General features: G+C 36.1%; 1 protein-coding gene across 6 annotated transcripts in view; it reads left to right on the top strand.

Annotated features, from left to right (window-relative positions):
- TMTC2 (transmembrane O-mannosyltransferase targeting cadherins 2) overlaps positions 1-17,774 on the top strand; it is a 466,566-nt gene that overhangs the window by 278,350 nt on the left and 170,442 nt on the right. For all 6 annotated transcript variants that reach the window (XM_017871703.1, XM_017871700.1, XM_017871704.1 and 3 more), the window contains 3 exons: positions 14,735-14,820; positions 15,272-15,456; positions 16,623-16,701. In XM_017871703.1, coding sequence (XP_017727192.1) covers positions 14,735-14,820; positions 15,272-15,456; positions 16,623-16,701 — 350 coding nt within the window. The remainder of the gene's footprint in view (positions 1-14,734; positions 14,821-15,271; positions 15,457-16,622; positions 16,702-17,774) is intronic.

Below are 17,774 nucleotides of genomic sequence, written 5' to 3'. Positions count from 1 at the left end.
GAGTAGCTGGGACTACAGGCCCCCACCGCCATACCTTTTTTTTTTGTTGTTGTTGTTGTTGTTGTTGGTGATGGTGGTGGTGGTATTTTAGTAAAGATGGAGTTTCACCATGTTGCCCAGGCTAGTCTCGAATTCCTGAGCTCAGGCAATTCTCCCGCCTCCGCCTCCCAAAGTACTAGGATTATAGGCGTGAGCCACGACTCCTGGCTGGAATTTAACCTTTTAAAGAATACATCTTTTAATTTTGCTCACAGTACATGTGGTATGCAAAAATCACATGGAATATCGTAGCAGTATTTTAAAATATGTATTCAATTATGCCTTTTGCACCAAGTGTGTTAAGCATTTTTCTAATAACTCTAATTAAGCGTGTTAAGCATTTTTCTAATGCTTTTTTCTAATGACAGTGATATCTGTGGCCACTCTGATGTCTAGGAGCTTAATTTAAGAGTTCCAATTTCATACACTTATTACATTCTCTTTTTTTATTATTATACTTTAAGTTCTAGGGTACATGTGCACAATGTGCAGGTTTGTTACATATGTATACATGTGCCATGTTGGTGTGCTGCACCCATTAACTCGTCATTTACATTAGGTATATCTCCTAATGCTATCCCTCCCCACAATAGGACCTGTCACTTTCAGGCACACCAATCAGACGTAGCTTTGGTCTTTTCACATAATTCTATACTACTTGGAGGCTTTGTTCATTTCTTTTTACTCTTTTCTTCACACTTCCCTTCTCGCTTCATTTCATTCATTTGATCTTCAATCACTGATCCTCTTTCTTCCAGTTGATTGAGTTGGTTACTGAAGCTTGTGTATTTGTCACGTAGTTCTTGTGTTACGGTTTTCATCTCTATCAGTTCTTTTAAGGTCTTCTCTGCATTGATTATTCTAGTTATCCATTCATCCATTTTTTTTTTCAAGGTTTTTAGTTTCTTTGCACTGGTTACATAGTTTCTCCTTTAGCTCTGAGAAGTTTGATCTACTGAAGCCTTCTTCTCTCAACTCCTCAAAGTCATTCTTTGTCCAGCTTTGATCCATTGCTGACGATGAGCTGCGTTCCTTTGGAAGGGGAGATGCGCTCTGATTTTTTGAATTTCCAGCTTTTCTGCACTGCTTTTTCCCCCTCTTTGTGGTTTTATCTGCCTTTGGTCTTTGATGATGGTGACGTACTGATGGGGTTTTGGTGTGGGTGTCCTTTCTGTTTGTTAGTTTTCCTTCTAATAGTCAGGACCTTCAGCTGTAGGCCTGTTGGATTTTGCTTGATACCCACTCCAGACCCTATTTGCCTGGGTATCAGCAGCGGAGGCTGCAGAAGACAGAATATTGCTGAACAGCAAGTGTTGCTGTCTGATTCTTGCTCTGGAAGCTTTGTCTCAGGGGTGTACCCTGCTGTGTGAGGTGTGAGATGTCAGTCTGCACCTAGTGGGTGATGTCTCCCAGTTAGGCTACTCAGGGGTCAGGGACCCACTTGAGAAGGCAGTTTGTCCATTCTCAGATCTCAACCTCCATGCTGAGAGATCCACTGCTCTCTTCACAGCTATCAGACAGGGGCATTTACTTCTGCCAAGGTTTCTGCTGCTTTTTGTTTAGCTATGCCCTGTTCCCTGCAGAGGAGTCTACAGAGGCAGGCTGGCCTCCTTGAGCTGTGGTAATTATTTAATTTTAATTAACTATTTTAGTTCTAAGTTTTATTCTTGGCAGTTGACTAATCTGGTTATCACTCAAAACCAGACAGCTCATACTTTGTATTTATTCAAATGTAATTAAAGGAAGTTTTTATTAAAATTTCTCTATGAAAGCTATATTTGATGTTACATATTTTATAACATACACACACACACACACACACACACACACACACACGTATTTATGGGTTTGTTTGTTTGAGATGGAGTCTTGCTTTGTTGCCCAGGCTCAAGTGCAGTGGTGCAATCTCAGCTCATTGCAACATCTGTCTCCTTGGTTCAGGTGATTCTCCTGCCCCAGCCTCCCTAGTCGCTGGAACTACAAGCACATGCCAGCATGCCCTGCTAATTTTTGTGTGTGGTATTTTTTGTTTGTTTGTTTTTAGTAGAGACGAGGTTTCACCATCTTGGCCAGGCTGGTCTCAAACTCCTGACCTCAGGTGATCTATCCACTTCAGCCTCCCAAAGTGCTGGGATTATAGCCATGAGCCACCACACCTGGCAGCATTATACATTTTTAAAAACACGAATAATGCATATGGCATTTTGTCAGTTGTGAAGAGGTTGGTTGGCAAGTGATAAGAAACCGAAAATAACAGCGGCTTATACTAGTTACACATTTTTAAAATCTGGCTTAAAAAAGGGAAGTTCAGAGATATGCAGTCCCTGCTGGTTGGACATTTTTATCAAGGGTTCAGTTTCCAGGGCTTGTTTTGGTTTTAGTTTGACCTCTACCTCCCTCAACACAGGACTTCTACCTTATAGCTAGCAGCAAAGAGGTGGGGTAAGGGAGGAAATACTCTCACTCCTTTCAGGTTATTCCCTAAAGCAGTGCAGGATTCTTGTGCTGCTTGTCACATGACCAAACCTGGCTGCATGTTTGATCATGGTTCTTTTTATGTTTTCAGTTCCAACACAGTGGCTAGTGTTTATTAGGTACTTAATTCCTAAGCTCTTATGTCTCTCTAAATTTTGGAATTACTGTAATTAATTCAAGTAGTAGCAACTTATTTACAGTAAGTGAATTTAAAAAGGATTTTGAATTTAATTCCATTTATTGCCAGTGTAGTCACTTGAGAATTTTGCCTTATATCTATTTTATCAAACAAGATTTGGGAGCATTTGTGTTTTATGAGTGTACCGTGCTATTAAATTATCAATTCTGTTGAATGATGGAGATTAAAGATTTATTTTTCCAAGTGTCATATTATAAATGTTGCCTAAAACTAAGCATAATTCTTGAAAAAAGTGAGTAAATGCATCTGTAATCATATTTAACCGTTAAATTATGTAAAATCTCATTACTAAAGCCATTAGCTAAATAAGCAAATTTGATTAGGAAATTTGGATTAATGCAAAGTTCAAATATGACTGCAACCAATGTTGGTTCATTTCAGTTTGCAAATTTCAAATGCATGAATAACCTTAGGAAAAAATGTGAATATCTAAAGTTTATGTATTATCTCTGAGGGAAAAAAATAAATAAATAAACCCTTTAGTTTCAAAATCCTTTACGTGTGTTAAATGGACGATCAAATGAAAAATTCAGAAACATCTTTTAGTTTAAAATGAAACTTTTTTTAAATAACTGGACATTAAAAATATTTTGTGAATCATTGCCTATATACGTTATCTGACTTATTTTGATTAAGTATTTTTTTTTTTTTTTTTTTTTTTTTTTTTTTTTTTTTTTTTTTTTTTTGTCCAGGGAATAGCAAAACTATTACTGAAACTCATTCTTGTTAATATAGTCCTAATTTTCAGTCGTCTTAGTTTTTTAGTTTCCCAAATGCTTCCTACATCGATTATGTCATTTTATTTTCATGAAGCCTGTTATTATTGCTATTGTTAGGTCAACAATGCTATCCTCTATAACTCTTGAGTTTTCATACACATGGCTTGATCTGTCTGGAATGCTCTTGTCTGCGTTCCTGACTTGGTCCTTTTTTTTTCTCGTCTTCTCTAGGAACTTCACCTCAGCTGTTCTCTTGGGTAGGTGTTCCTTTCATGGGTTCCCAAAACACCTTACATTTTATCATGACCCTCTTTACACAGTATTGTGATTGTTTGCTTGTCTGTCTTCACCATGAGACAATTCACTGAAAAATTATGTATTCATTATTTGGTAAGCTTGTTGTCACTGTTTAATGTATTGTAAGAGTGCTGCACATTACACTTTAATGAAATCAAAGCAAGAAAGAAACTGTTTATCCTTCAGTATTTCCCTGGTTTTGAAGGTGTATGATTCCATGTTAAGCAGGATCCTGTTTCCCTTGCGTATTGCAGGGACATCAGCTTTGTTACTGAAATATGTACTCTTGAAAAGCATACTTTCATCTCCTAATGTGCTTTATTCATACCCACACTTGAATCTCTCAGATTTCAACCACTTTTTAAGACCTTTGTTAGAACAAGAGGCAAAAGGCCACTTTACTTAAGGATTTGGATGTTTTGACAGTTCTATCTAGAAGGCAGTCTTACTACAAAGAGGCACTGACAATTTCGTCAGATGTATTGTCAGAAGTAGGAAAGGGCATGCTTTTCTTTTAATTTTAGAAAATTTCATTTTATTTTACCTTTTTTGTGAAAATAGTAGAAATGGTAGGTTAGACTTTTTAATGAAAAATAATTTAATCCTTTTAATTTGCTTTCGTGTAGTCTATCTTCTTGTATAGTTGGTGTGTGTGATTAGAAGAGACACAGGACTTTATTTTCTGAAAAAATGTATTGTAGTTAGTTGATAAGAAATTCTAATCATGGTTTTTCAACTTTCGTGCTGTTGACGATTTGGACTGGGTTATTCTTTGCTGTGGAAGACTGTTCTGTGCCTTGTAAGATGTTTAAAAGCATTCCTGGACTCTACCCACTAAATGCCAGTTACATTCCCCAAGTTGTGACAAGCATAAATGTCTCCAGACATTGCCAAATATACCCTGGGGCGGGGGGTGGGGAAAGTCCTGATTTCCTGATTTGAGAATCACTGTGCTAAATAAATGTTCCTCTTCTTTCTCTGTCAATGTTTAGGATCACCTAGGGATCCATATGTCTATTTACATTTAATGTTTGTGTTCAACTCTGTCCAGTCCACTGTTATTGTGGGTTTGACTGTTCTTCATTAATCAAGTGTCCAGATTATTGTGATTTCATAAAGTAGTATCTTAGACAAAGACAGGGTTGTTAGGGGAGATGGGAGAAAAGATGGGCAAAATGTTCCTAGGGAAAAGAAATACTACACATGCAGTATTACTAGAACATGTGCTCATGATCAGGCAAAAAACGAAAAAAGGCTAAAAGGATTTAAAAGAGAACATTTTGTTATTATTTATTTATTTATTTTTTAAGTAACATGATTTTCTAGAATTTAGGTCCTAGAAATAGCAGTAGTTCATATGTCCAGGTGCATTTTCTTTCTTTGACAAAAGCAAATACTGATTCTTTCTCTTTCCCCAATTATTTTTTTCATCACTGGCTGCTTAATTTCACTGTCTGTTGTTCTAAAAGATAAATCATTAGAGGAGAAATCTGAGAAGGAAAATATTCTTTTAAAAATGCTGTAATATATCCATCTACACATAGATATACAAAATTGACCCTACTACTTTTAATTTAAGAGACTGGAAGTGTTTTTTTTTTTCAACTTCTCCCCAAAAGGCACTTTAAATTCACACTAATATATAGCATGGCCTGATTTTCTTAATTTCCAGGCAACTCTGTATGATATGGACTTACTGCCATATTAAAATATGTTCTTCCACTATGTCAACCTTATGTGATATCCTTGAGTTCTAAACACAGAAACAAAAGAATGATACCTGATACCACAAAAACACACTTAAGTATATAGCCCATAGACCCTATAAAACAACCACACAATAGAAACTACAAAGCAAAAAACTAATAACTTCATGATAGGATCAAAACCTCACATATTAATATTAATCATGAATGTAAATTGTCTAAACGCTCCACTTAAGAGGCACAGAGTAGCAAGCAGAATAAAAAAAAATATGTCTGCTGTCTTCAAGAGACACATCTCACACATAATATGATACCCACAGGCTCATAGTAAAGGGTTGGAGAAAGATGTAGTATGCAAACAGAAAACAACGAAGAGCAAGAATCACTATTCTTCTATCAGATAAAACAGACTTACTTTGTTTATTTGAGACAGAGTCGATGTCACCCAGGTTAGAGTGCAATGGTGTGGTCTCAGCTCACTGCAACCTCCATCTCCCAGGTTCAGGTGATTCTCCTGCCTCAGCCTCCCTCCCAAGTAGCTAGGATTATAGGCGCCCACCACCATGCCTGGCTAATTTTTGTATTTTTAGTAGAGATGGAGTTTCACCATGTTGGCCAGACTGGTCTTGAACACCTGACCGCAGGTGATCCACCCGCCTTTGCCTCCCAAATTGCTGGGATTACAGGCATGAGCCACTGCACCTGACCAGGTAAAACAGACTTTAAATGAGCATAAGTAAAAAAAAAAGTACAAAGAAGGGCATTCCATAATGATAAAGTGTTCAATTCAACAAGAAGACTTAACTATCCTAAATATGTATGCCTTCCATATTGGAATACCCACATTCATGAAACAAGTACTTTTATGCCTACAAAAAGACATAGCCACACAATAATAGTGGGGGACTTCAGCACCCCACTGATAATGTTAGATCATTGAGGCAGAAAACTAATAAATTCTGGACTTAGATTCGACACTGGACCAACTGAACTGATAGCTATCTATAGAATACCAATAAACCACCCAATATACATTCTTCTCATCTGTACATGGAACATCACCCAAGATCGACTACATGCTTGGTCATGTAATCGATGTGTAATCTCACGAAATTAAAAAGAAAACTGAAATCATACCACCCACACTCTTGGACCACTCTTGGAATAAAAATAAAAATCATTTCCAAGGAGTTCTCTCAAAACCACAGTATTACATGGAAATCAAGCAAGTTGCTCCTGAATGACTTTTGGGTAAACAACGAAATTAAAACAGAAATCAAAATGTTTTTAAGTAAATGAAAACAGAGACACAACAATCTAAAGTCTCTGGAATACAGCAAAATCAGTGTTAAGAGGAAAGTTCATAGTCCCAAATGCCTCCCTCAAAAGTCTAGGAAGATTTTAAATTAACGATCTAACTTCACACCTAAACTAGAAAAACATGAGCAAGCTAACTGCAAAGGCAGAAGAAGAAAGGAAATAACAGAAGTCAAAACAGACCTGAATGAATTTGAGACCCCAAAATTGAAACAAAATCAGTGAACCCCAAAGTTGGTTTTTTTAAAGGATAAAGATCTATAGACCACTAGAGAGATTAACAAAGACAAAAAAGAGGGATGATATTTGGTTGGTACAGAATACAAATAAGCACAATCAGAAATAACAAAGATGACATTACAATTGATCTCAAAGAAATATAAAAGATCCTCAGAGATTATTATGAATGCTTCTATGCACGCAAACCAGAAAATCCAGAGGAAATGGATAAATTCCTGGTGTGTTTCACAAGATTGAACCTGGAAGAAATAAAAACACTGAACAGACTAATGCTGACTTTAGAAATTGAATCAGTAATTAAAACAAAAAAAAAAAAAAAAAAAAAAAAGAAAAAGACAAAAAAACAAAAGCTTACCTACCAGATAGCACTGGACCAGATAGAGTCACAGCTAAATTCTATCAGATGTACAAAGAGCTGGTACTAATTCTGCTAAAACTATCCAAAAAAAAAAAAAAAAAAAATCAAGGAGGAAGAACTCCTCCCTGACTCATTCTATGAAGCCAGCATCACCCTGATACCAAAACCTGGCAAAGACACAAGGAAGAAAACCAGGCTGGGCACAACGGCTCATGCCTGCAATCCTGATACATTAGCAAGGCAAGGTGAGAGGATTGCTTGCCCTCAGTTGTTCAAGACAAGCCTGAACAATACCTCAAGATCTCATCTCTACTGAAAATCAAAAAGTTTACCTAGGTGTGGTAGCACACACCTGTAGCCCCAGCTACTGAGGCAGGAGGATCACTTGAGTATGGAAAATGAAGGCTTCTGTGAGCTATGATCACAACACTGTATGTACTCCATCCTAGGTGATGAAGCAAGAGTCTGTCTCAAAAAAAAAAAAAAAGAAAGAAAGAAAAAAACTAAAGCAAACTGCTGACCAATATCCCTAATGAACATAGACAAAAAAATCCTCAGTAAAATACTAGTAAACTGAAATTGTGCAGCAGATTAAAAAGGTAACTTGCCACGATCAAGTAAGCTTCATTCCTGGGATGCAAGGTTGGTCAACATGTGCAAATCAAAAAATGTGATTTACCACATAAGTAAAATTAAAAACTAAATTTATATGATTATCTCAGTATATGCAGAGAAAACTTTCAATAAAATTTATCAGCCCTTTATAATAAAACCCTCAAGAAATTAGGCATTGAGGGAACAAACCTCAACATATTAAGAACCATCTTTGACACATCCACAGCCAACATCATACTAAATGGAGAAAACCTGGAAGCATTCTCTTTGAGAATTGGAATAAGAAAAGATGCTGTCTGTCACCACTCCTGTTCAACATAGTACTGGAACTCCTAGCCGGACCAATTAGGCAAGAGAAAGAAATAAAAGGCCTCCAAGTAGGAAGAGAAGTCAAACTAACTCTTTACTGATGATAATGGTCTATACTCAGAAAACCCTAAAGACTCTGCCAAAAGGCTCCTGGAACTGATAAATGACTTCAGTAAAGTTTCATGATATAAAAATTGATGTAAAACAGTCAGTAGCATTTCTATACATGAATAATATTCAAGCTGAGAACAAAATAAAGAATGCAGTCCCATTTACAATAGCCATACACACAAAAATAGGAATATTTCTAACCAAAGAGGTGAAAGATCTCTACAAGTAAAACTATAAAACACTGCTGAAGGAAATCACAGATGACACAAACTACAGAAAAACATTCCATGCTCATGATTTGGAAGAATCAATATTATTAAAGTGGCCATACTGCCCAAAGCAATTTACAGATTCAATGTTATTTCTATCAAACTACCAATGTCAGTTTTCACAGAATTAGAAAAACACTATTTTAATATATGGAACCAAAAAAGTGCCTGAATAGCCCAAGTAATTCTAAGCATAAAGAACAAACACGGAGGCATTGCATTATTCAACCTAAAACTCTACTATAAGGCTGCCATAACCAAAACAGCATGGTACTGACACAAAGTCAGACACATGGACCAGTGGAACAGAATCTGGAATCCAGAAAGTCTCACATCTACAGCCATCTGATCTTCGACAAATTTCACCAAAATAAGCAATGAGAAAAGGACTTGCTGTTCAATAAATAATGCTGAGATAGCTGGCTAGCCATATGCATGAAATCAAACTGGATCCCTCCTTTTCACGATATATAAAAATTAACTCAAGATGGATTAAATATTTAAATGTAAGTCCTCAAACTATAAGAATCCTAGAAGGAAAGCTAAGAGATACCATTCTGGACATAAGCCTTGGGAAAGAATTTCTAACCAAGTCCTCAGTAGACATTGCAACGAAAACAAAAAATTAACAAATAGCACCTAATTAGAGTAAAGAGCTTCAGCATAGCAAAAGAAACTATCAACAGAGTAAACAGACAGCCTACAAAATGGGAGAAGATGTTTGTTCACTATGCATCCAACAGAGGTCTAATATCCAGAATCTATGAGGAATGTAAATAATTGAACAAGGAAAATACAACGCCATTAAAGGAAGGAAGGAAGGAAGGAAGGAAGGAAGGAAGGAAGGAAGGAAGGAAGGAAGGAAGGAAAGAAAGAAATGAGCAGACACTGCAAAAGAAGACATGAAAGCAGCCAATAAACATAAGAAAAAATGCTCAGCATCACTTATCATCAGAGAGATGCAAATCAAAAACCACAGTGAGGTACCATCTCACACCAGTCAGAATGGCTATTATTTAAAAAGTCAAAGAAACAATAGATGATGGTGAGACAATGAATACTTACAAAAACAGTGTGGAGATTTCTTGAAGAACTTAAAACAGAACTACCATTTGACCCAGCAGTCCTATTACTGGCTATATACCCAAAGGAAAATAAATCATTCTATCAAAAAGACACCTGCACTCACATGTTCATTACAGCACTAGTCAAAATAGCAAAGCTGTGGAATCAATCTGGGTTCTGTTAATGATGGACTGAGTAAAGAAAAGGGGGTAAATCACCAGGGAATACTACACAGCTATAAAAAGTATATAATTATATATTTTGCCATAGCATGCATGCAGCTAGAGGCCATTATCCTAAGGAGATCAATGCAGGAACATAAAACCAAATACTGCATGTTCTCACTTGGAAGTGGCAGCTAAATGTTGGATATTCATGGCCATAAAATGGCAATAAAATACACTGGGGATTACTAGAGCAGAGAGGGAGGGGAGCAATGGTTGAAAAATTATCTAATTGGTACTATGCTTGGTACCTGGGTGACAGGATCAATTGTACCCAAAACCACAGCATCACTTAATATATACATGTAACAGACCTGTGCATGAATCCCTTGAATCTAAATTAAAATTTTAACAAATATGTGGGTGTCAGGTTTTTTTAATTTAAAAAAAAGTTTCATGTGTTCTCGTTTTCATATACATAAAACCAGAAGATTTGGACATGAACTGCCTGTAAACAAACTATGACATTTTTAAACAGTCATGACAAGTCATAAAAAGCCTTTAGTATGAATGATTTATTAAATTACAGGTCCTCATTTATATCCAGACTATTAGGCTTGAATTTTGGCACCTTGTTACCTGTTGTTTGACCTTAGGTATGCTACGTACTTTTTCTTGCCCAAGGTTCGTTATGTGCAAAATGAAGAAAGTAATAATATCCTACCTCTTAAGATTATTATTGAATAATAAATTAATGTATGTAAAATGCTCCATACATTCTAAGTGCTGAATAAGTTTCTCTGCCACTATAATTATTATTGTAACTATTGTAACATGAAGGATTTCTGTCTATCATGTTATCAATAAAATAAAAAAGGGTTTTATCAAGCTGGAAAACAACACTAACAGAACCCTAGTCATAACAGTGCTAGAACTGGCCCAAATTTATCCAGAATTTCCAAAATGGCGCTTAACTCCTTTTCATTGTATCAACACAAATTAACATTATATAAAATTTGGAAAGTTTTACAGCAAAAAGAAATATAACCGAGCACACATGTACCTGGAATTGAACTATTTCATCTCTTTTCTCTTTTTCTTCTAGAAAGAGCATTAGATTTAGTATCGGAAACTGTTCTAATTCTGGCTTTGCCTCTTATTAATCATAATAACTAGAGGGAGTTGGTTAATTCTCTGAGCCTCTCTTTCTCCCTTTGTAATGTGGAGCAACTCTTTTTACTATGGCGTGCTTTCAGCATCTGCCAGTATTATTTGGACTCCAGACTTTTCCTTGTCCATTCCTGGACTGGGCAGTGGTGGTCCTCTGCCCTCTAGTACAGTAATTGTCTACACCCTTTGTTTTCTTATTCATCTTCCTCAGTAGATTTTGCATCCATAGGCGAGTGCAACTCTGTTTTGTTCACATTTGCAACATCCTTTCTTGGATATAGTTAATGCTCAATTAAATCCTTAGCCCATAAGAAATCAGTCACAATAGTCATCTGTCTTGAACTCACTCCATTGCTAACTTTATTCAGATTATATAGAGGATGATGATATTCTAATTCAAAGACTCACAGTATATATATATTCCTGGAAATGACTTGCTGAATTCCTCTGAGTGACTAGGATCCGCCCCCTCCCCACAAGAATAAGGCAGGCAGAACACGTTTGTCCCAGTGTGGTTATTACACTATTTATCTTTTTTTTCCGTCTTTGTATATTTTATGAATTGGAAAATGACAGGAAGATAGTCTGTCAACATTGGGAATCCCATGAGGCTAAGTACATCAGTTTTCAAGGTTTATGAGCTTTAGGTACATTGTCAGAGATATGTGCTCATTCCCTTCATGTTCATTCCATCTAGCCTAATAGCATATTTGCCCTTTAGGATTGTAATTATGTGGAGACTAATTAGTGGGCTATTGCTGTTATTCAGGTGACAGATAAGATAAAAAGGACTCTGACAGAGCCATAAAGATAAACCTTGAGGGGCAGAGTAAAGAGCCTTAGAAAATAAGAATAGGTGGACTTAGGAGACAAAACATGGAATTGTGAGGATAAGTGAAGACCTAAGAGTGATAATCAGGTTTCTCATTTTAGCAACTGGAGTTTGTGTTAATTACAAAGATTTTTACCCGATTTTATTTATTTCATTTATTTATTTTTCGGTGGGAGATACTGATTTCACAGTTTGGAGGTATTGATTTTGAAGTTTCAGTGAGCCTCTATCTTGATGTGGCTCAGCTTTTGAAAGCAGATCTTGATGTCAGGAGGGAGATCATTTTTTCAAAATTGTGAGCAGACAGCATATACATGAACCACATTTATGCATGATGTCATGCAGAGACTCTATTTATCCATGTAGAGTATTTATTGATTCCTAGAGACAAGCACAAAATCCTGTAAAACACCAACTGCTTTTAAAGGAGTTCATGAATAAAGAGACATTTTCTTTTTCATTCTGTGTAGGAAGTTCTCAAGAAGACTGGTCTCTCAGGAGCCCAGGACATACAGAATTTCAGAAAGGAAGATGAATTCAGTAGTCTGAGGTGTAATATTGAGTGGAGTTTGACATAAGTGCACTATTTTGGGGGTCTGATAATTGGTAGAAATTTAATAGGACATTTCAGGGGAATTCTGGGAAGGGAATCTAAACAGGATTTAGGGGTAAATGGGATTGGGAAATTGGTCATACACAGCACAGACCATTCTTAAAGAAAATCTGGCTTTGAAAGGAAGAACAGTCATAAGCAATAGTTAGAGGTGGATACAAGAAAGAATAAAGGTTATACGGGTATTTTCTTCTCCTGTGTCTAAGAGGTACATGAACATTTTTGTAATCTTAAGAAAACTGTATGGTAAAAGCAGCTGAAGATACTGGGACAAAGAGGGGTTGATTGAAGGATTTTAATTTCTAAAAAAGCTAGAAAAAATAGAATTAAATATCTCGATGATATTTCTCCCCTCGTGCCCTTAGCCTTCTATCAAAGGAGATGCACCTCTTTATCTGAATTCTTTTTTTCTCTATCTGAATTTTAAAGCAAAGCCATGAAGACATTTAAGGTTGTAGATAAGTTTCAGAAGTTAGCTAATATGTATGAGTTTAATTAATGGGAAAGCATTATGTCAATAAAATTATTGTCATAAAGAATATTCCTTTTTAAAAATTTGTTCATCCTCTTTATCAATTTTGCCCATGTTTGAATAAAACTGACCATTTCCACAAATACTTGACTACTGCAGGAAGCTTTATTCTCTTATTCCTAGCAGCAGACAAGTACACTTGACAGCATAGCATATTAATTTCATGATCAAATTAACTGTCGTTCAAATTTTTTAATAGAAATATATATATGTGAAAGTGATCTTAATGTGTTTGGGAATTCTTTATTCAGATGACTTTTTAGCAACTATGAGAAATAATGAAGTTGTTAATATATGCTTTTGATACAACTGAGCATTCTTTAATTTTAAATATTTTACCAAGATTCTTATTAAATAATGTATTTTATTTTATTTTTTTATTTTTTTATTTTTTAATATTTTTTGAGGCGGAGTCTCTCTCTGTCGCCCAGGCTGGAGTGCAGTGGCCGGATCTCAGCTCACTGCAAGCTCCGCCTCCCGGGTTTATGCCATTCTTCTGCCTCAGCCTCCGGAGTAGCTGGGACTACAGGCGCCCGCCATCTCGCCCGTCTAGTTTTTTGTATTTTTTAGTAGAGACGGGGTTTCACCATGTTAGCCAGGATGGTCTCGATCTCCTGACCTCGTGATCCGCCCGTCTCAGCCTCCCAAAGTGCTGGGATTACAGGCTTGAGCCACCGCGCCCGGACAGATAATGTATTTTAAAATGCTTAACAGGATAAGTTTTTATTAGCAGCCTTCTCTTTTCTCTGACCTCTGTTTTACCAGCCTTTCAAAGACCTCAGCAGCTGCCAAGTTGAATCTGCAATTTGAGATGATAACAACAGTATTCAGGCTCAATAGATGTGCGGAATGTCTGTAAGATACTTACTGATTACAAGAGAATGGGGATAGGCCAAAAAGCCCTCTGTGCGAGCTTTTTGAACTTAGTTCAATTCTCCAACACCTTGTTTTCATAGGCATGCCTGTAATTGATTTCATTCGGTCATGAGGGTGGGTTCTGGCATGGCTGAGATGTTACATGCAGTTACTACCTTAGCGCCTTCTAAGAAAGCCTATGGATTCTTGGGGTCTGCAGAGAAAGATGTTTTTCAGAACAGTGAACTGAAATTTGCAGTGTTCTGAAATCCAATCTTATTAAACTAAATCCAAATATCAAGAAAAGGATGATGTGGATAGCTTTCAGTCTTTTTTGTTGTTCTTTTTTGGCATCTGATTAAACTCTCTCTTTTTGCTATTGAGCCAGACTACCTTTTTCCTTGCAGGCAGCCAAGCACCAATATTTCCCAAGTAACACAGCTAGTGAGAGAGGCATCTCATGTTTCCATATATACATATCTCACTGCCTTAGACAAGTTTCCTTTCCGAAGTGATGGGAAAATGTGCATGCTCCAAGAAGAAATCCAGGTGGTTAGTAATTCTAGTGGGAGAGAAAAGACGGCTAGAAAAGGGGAAAGTTCAATGGTGGTTAAAGGCTTTTAGAAAATACCTCCTAATACTTTCTAATGCAGCACAAATGCAATTGATACCTACCCAGTATTTTCCCTCCTGAGGAATCATTTCCTTATATTTAGAATTTATTTTATACTACCAGGTTAGCATTTTACTGCGTTGTTAACCGTTTTATTTTGGAATATAAAATAAAAATTTGTGGCCTTATTTATAATAATACAGTCCTTTCTCTAAATTTCTGTTTTTCTCATGCAGAGGGCTACTTCTCCAGGAGAACAGCAGGTTTTCAGAAGCACTACATTATTATAAATTGGCCATTGGGAGCAGGCCTACCTTGGCTTGTAAGTAATATTCAAGTTTTTTTTAATACCTCTTTCCATATTTGAAAATTAACTTTAATTTACAGCCTCAGTGAGAAAACACTTGGTGCTTTTATTTCTGAATACTTGCTAATCAAATTATGAACCTCTAACAGTTATATCTTTCAATTGCATCATACTTTGATGTCCATTGATCATTTAAAAAATTATGATAGCTATAACTTTTACTCAACTAGATTTTAAGCTTAAAATATTTGGAAGTGCTTGCTGGCAGAGACTATTTCATATGTTTTGCAGTGATATTTGCAGCTTCTACTACCGTTATTGATCCCATGAGTATTTGTGGCTTAAGTACTTTTTTCTTTTTTAATGAGCACTAAACCATAGAAACGAAATTGAAACAAAGAAAACTTTATTTTATTCACAGTGTATATCATCTTCTCACACTTTTGTTTCCACTTTTCCCCCTCAGCTGCATATTTAAATACCGGTATTATTCTAATGAACCAAGGAAGGACGGACGAAGCCCGACGGACATTCTTAAAGTGTTCTGAGATCCCAGATGAAAACCTAAAGGACCCTCATGCACACAAGAGCTCTGTTACCAGTTGTTTGTACAACCTGGGAAAGCTGTATCATGAGCAGGGACACTATGAGGTCTGGCCAATGCCTCTCTATCCTTTTCCCTCCCCCTTGTTTGGATCTAGTCTCAGTGGTTTCTAACCTACAGCCTCTTTTCAGAGCCTGTGTCCTTTCAACAACTAATATGTATACACATTAAACTATTGTCCTTTGAAAAACTAATACATGGTGACATTAGAAGGGTTTTTTGATCAAATTTGTTTAGAAAAAGCTTCTGCTAAATAAAATTTAATAGATTTCTTTCCTGTGAGTTTCTCAGAGCAATTATGGTATGTCAATATGTATTGTGATTGTTCAAGATTGGGGAAATAACATGAAATGTTTCTCGAGCTTCTTTGCTCACCGTTTCTTTGGTTTGATGATCCAAGACACAGTTTCTATAATTGTTACCCTATAGCCAGTGTTTGAGATTTTAAAAAATACTTTCTTTGTATTTTGTATGTTAAGGAAGTGATTTGACATAAATGCCACCCATTTCTCTTAATTCTTTAAAAAAACTACTATGAAATAAAATTTAATTTTATTATTTCTTAACTGAGAGAAAAGAATCAGTGGTGTAACAGGATGTTACACAGTAAGTTAGGAGGTGACCCAGACTGGTCCTCCTTTCCTGGAAGCCTGCTTGCATGAGTTCCTCATTGCCCCTCTCTCTCCTTCAAACTGCTTTCCCCTGCCCTCCCACTCACGTACTCTTACGCAATGTATTAAAACTGTAGTATAAGGATGAAGATACAACTTTTAAAATAATTACATTTAGTAATTTCACTGGGTCTCAAGAGCTGGAAGATTTGTTAGCTGGCATTATATATAGATCCTACCAGGTTTCCTGACTTAAAGTAATTATGCACTTTAGATGACTAATGGATAACTTTCAAATATATATTTTTTTTAGTTTTTTAGTTGAGTAATCTTTATGAACTCGAAAATTTGTATTAAAAGACTATTGCTAACATTCAACGCCTCGTTAAGTTATGGCATTCTTCACTGACTGGGCTGAGTATTTTCATTGGTGGAATTGAGATAGTATGTCACAAAAGGACAGCTCAATTATTTTCCTCTAGTGAACCATTTAGAAATAGCAGTGGATGGTTTTAACTTTGGAAGAACGTTATTATCTTATTTTCTATGACGATCCCTGCACTTTAGTGATGATTTATCTCTTTTTTTGTTTTATAAATTAGGAAGCCCTTAGTGTATACAAGGAAGCAATTCAGAAAATGCCAAGGCAGTTTGCCCCACAGAGCCTGTACAACATGATGGGTAAGTAAAACATTTAGATTTTTTAATTGATATTTCAAGGACCTGGGGAGGAACAGGAACCCATGTTCATGTTTAATGGAATTTTAATCATATTAATCCTCACAAAGAAACATTCACAATCTGGCATCATACTCAAATTCTGACACAGCATATTTATTCTGACATGACAAATAAATGCATTAGCACAGCGATTCCCAACACCTTGGTCATGTCTCAGAATTATTGCAAAGCACTCTCAAAGCCATCTGAGTATTGAATATTAGCTAGACTCTAGAGACTGTAGAAATAATCTATATATGTATAATTTTTCAATAATAGAGATGAATAAAATATACATTAATTTTAGTAAGTTCATCAAATTCATGATAATTTTTATCACAGTATTTTCTTAATCAGAAGAGTCTCTAAACATGCTATGACATAGAGATAAATGAACTTCCATGCTTGTAAAAGATAAGATAGATTAGCCAACTTGTGTGGTTTTCATTGATGAGCACTTGGATTTCAGTAGACCTTTTCAGTGTAATATTTTAGAAAAAAACAAGATTAGGCAGACAATAGATGTGCTACAACAATTATTCTATGTTTTGTGTTGAATAATTACCCTAATTCTTATTAATCAGAAGGTGTATAAATCTAGGCCATGGATTTTTCTGGGTATAAGAGGTCAAGAACAAGAAATTATAATAAAATATCTATCATCTGTGATTGATCCCTGTCTTCCTTGTAGTAAATTGTTGCTACAGTTGTATGATGATGGTTATGACTGAAAACCACATATTCAGCATATGACACTTGGAAAAAAAAATCCCTAAATTAAGGTGGCCTAGTGATTAATTAATATTGCTGCTTGGAGATAATAAAGAGAAGAGAAGTGATTTTTTTTTTTTTTATACTTTAAGTTCTAGGGTACATGTGCATAACGTGCAGGTTTGTTACATATGTATACTTATGCCATGTTGGTGTGCTGCACCCATCAACTCGTCAGCACCCATCAATTCATCATTTATATCATGTATAACTCCCCAATGCAATCCCTCCCTCCTCCCCCCTCCCCATGATAGGCCCCAGTG

Source organism: Rhinopithecus bieti, unplaced genomic scaffold (genome assembly GCF_001698545.2).
Source record: "Rhinopithecus bieti isolate Rb0 unplaced genomic scaffold, ASM169854v2 scaffold_5023, whole genome shotgun sequence".
Classification (NCBI taxonomy): Eukaryota; Metazoa; Chordata; class Mammalia; order Primates; family Cercopithecidae; genus Rhinopithecus; species Rhinopithecus bieti.
Note: the sequence above shows the minus strand (reverse complement) of the source record. Positions and strands in the feature narration are given on the sequence as shown.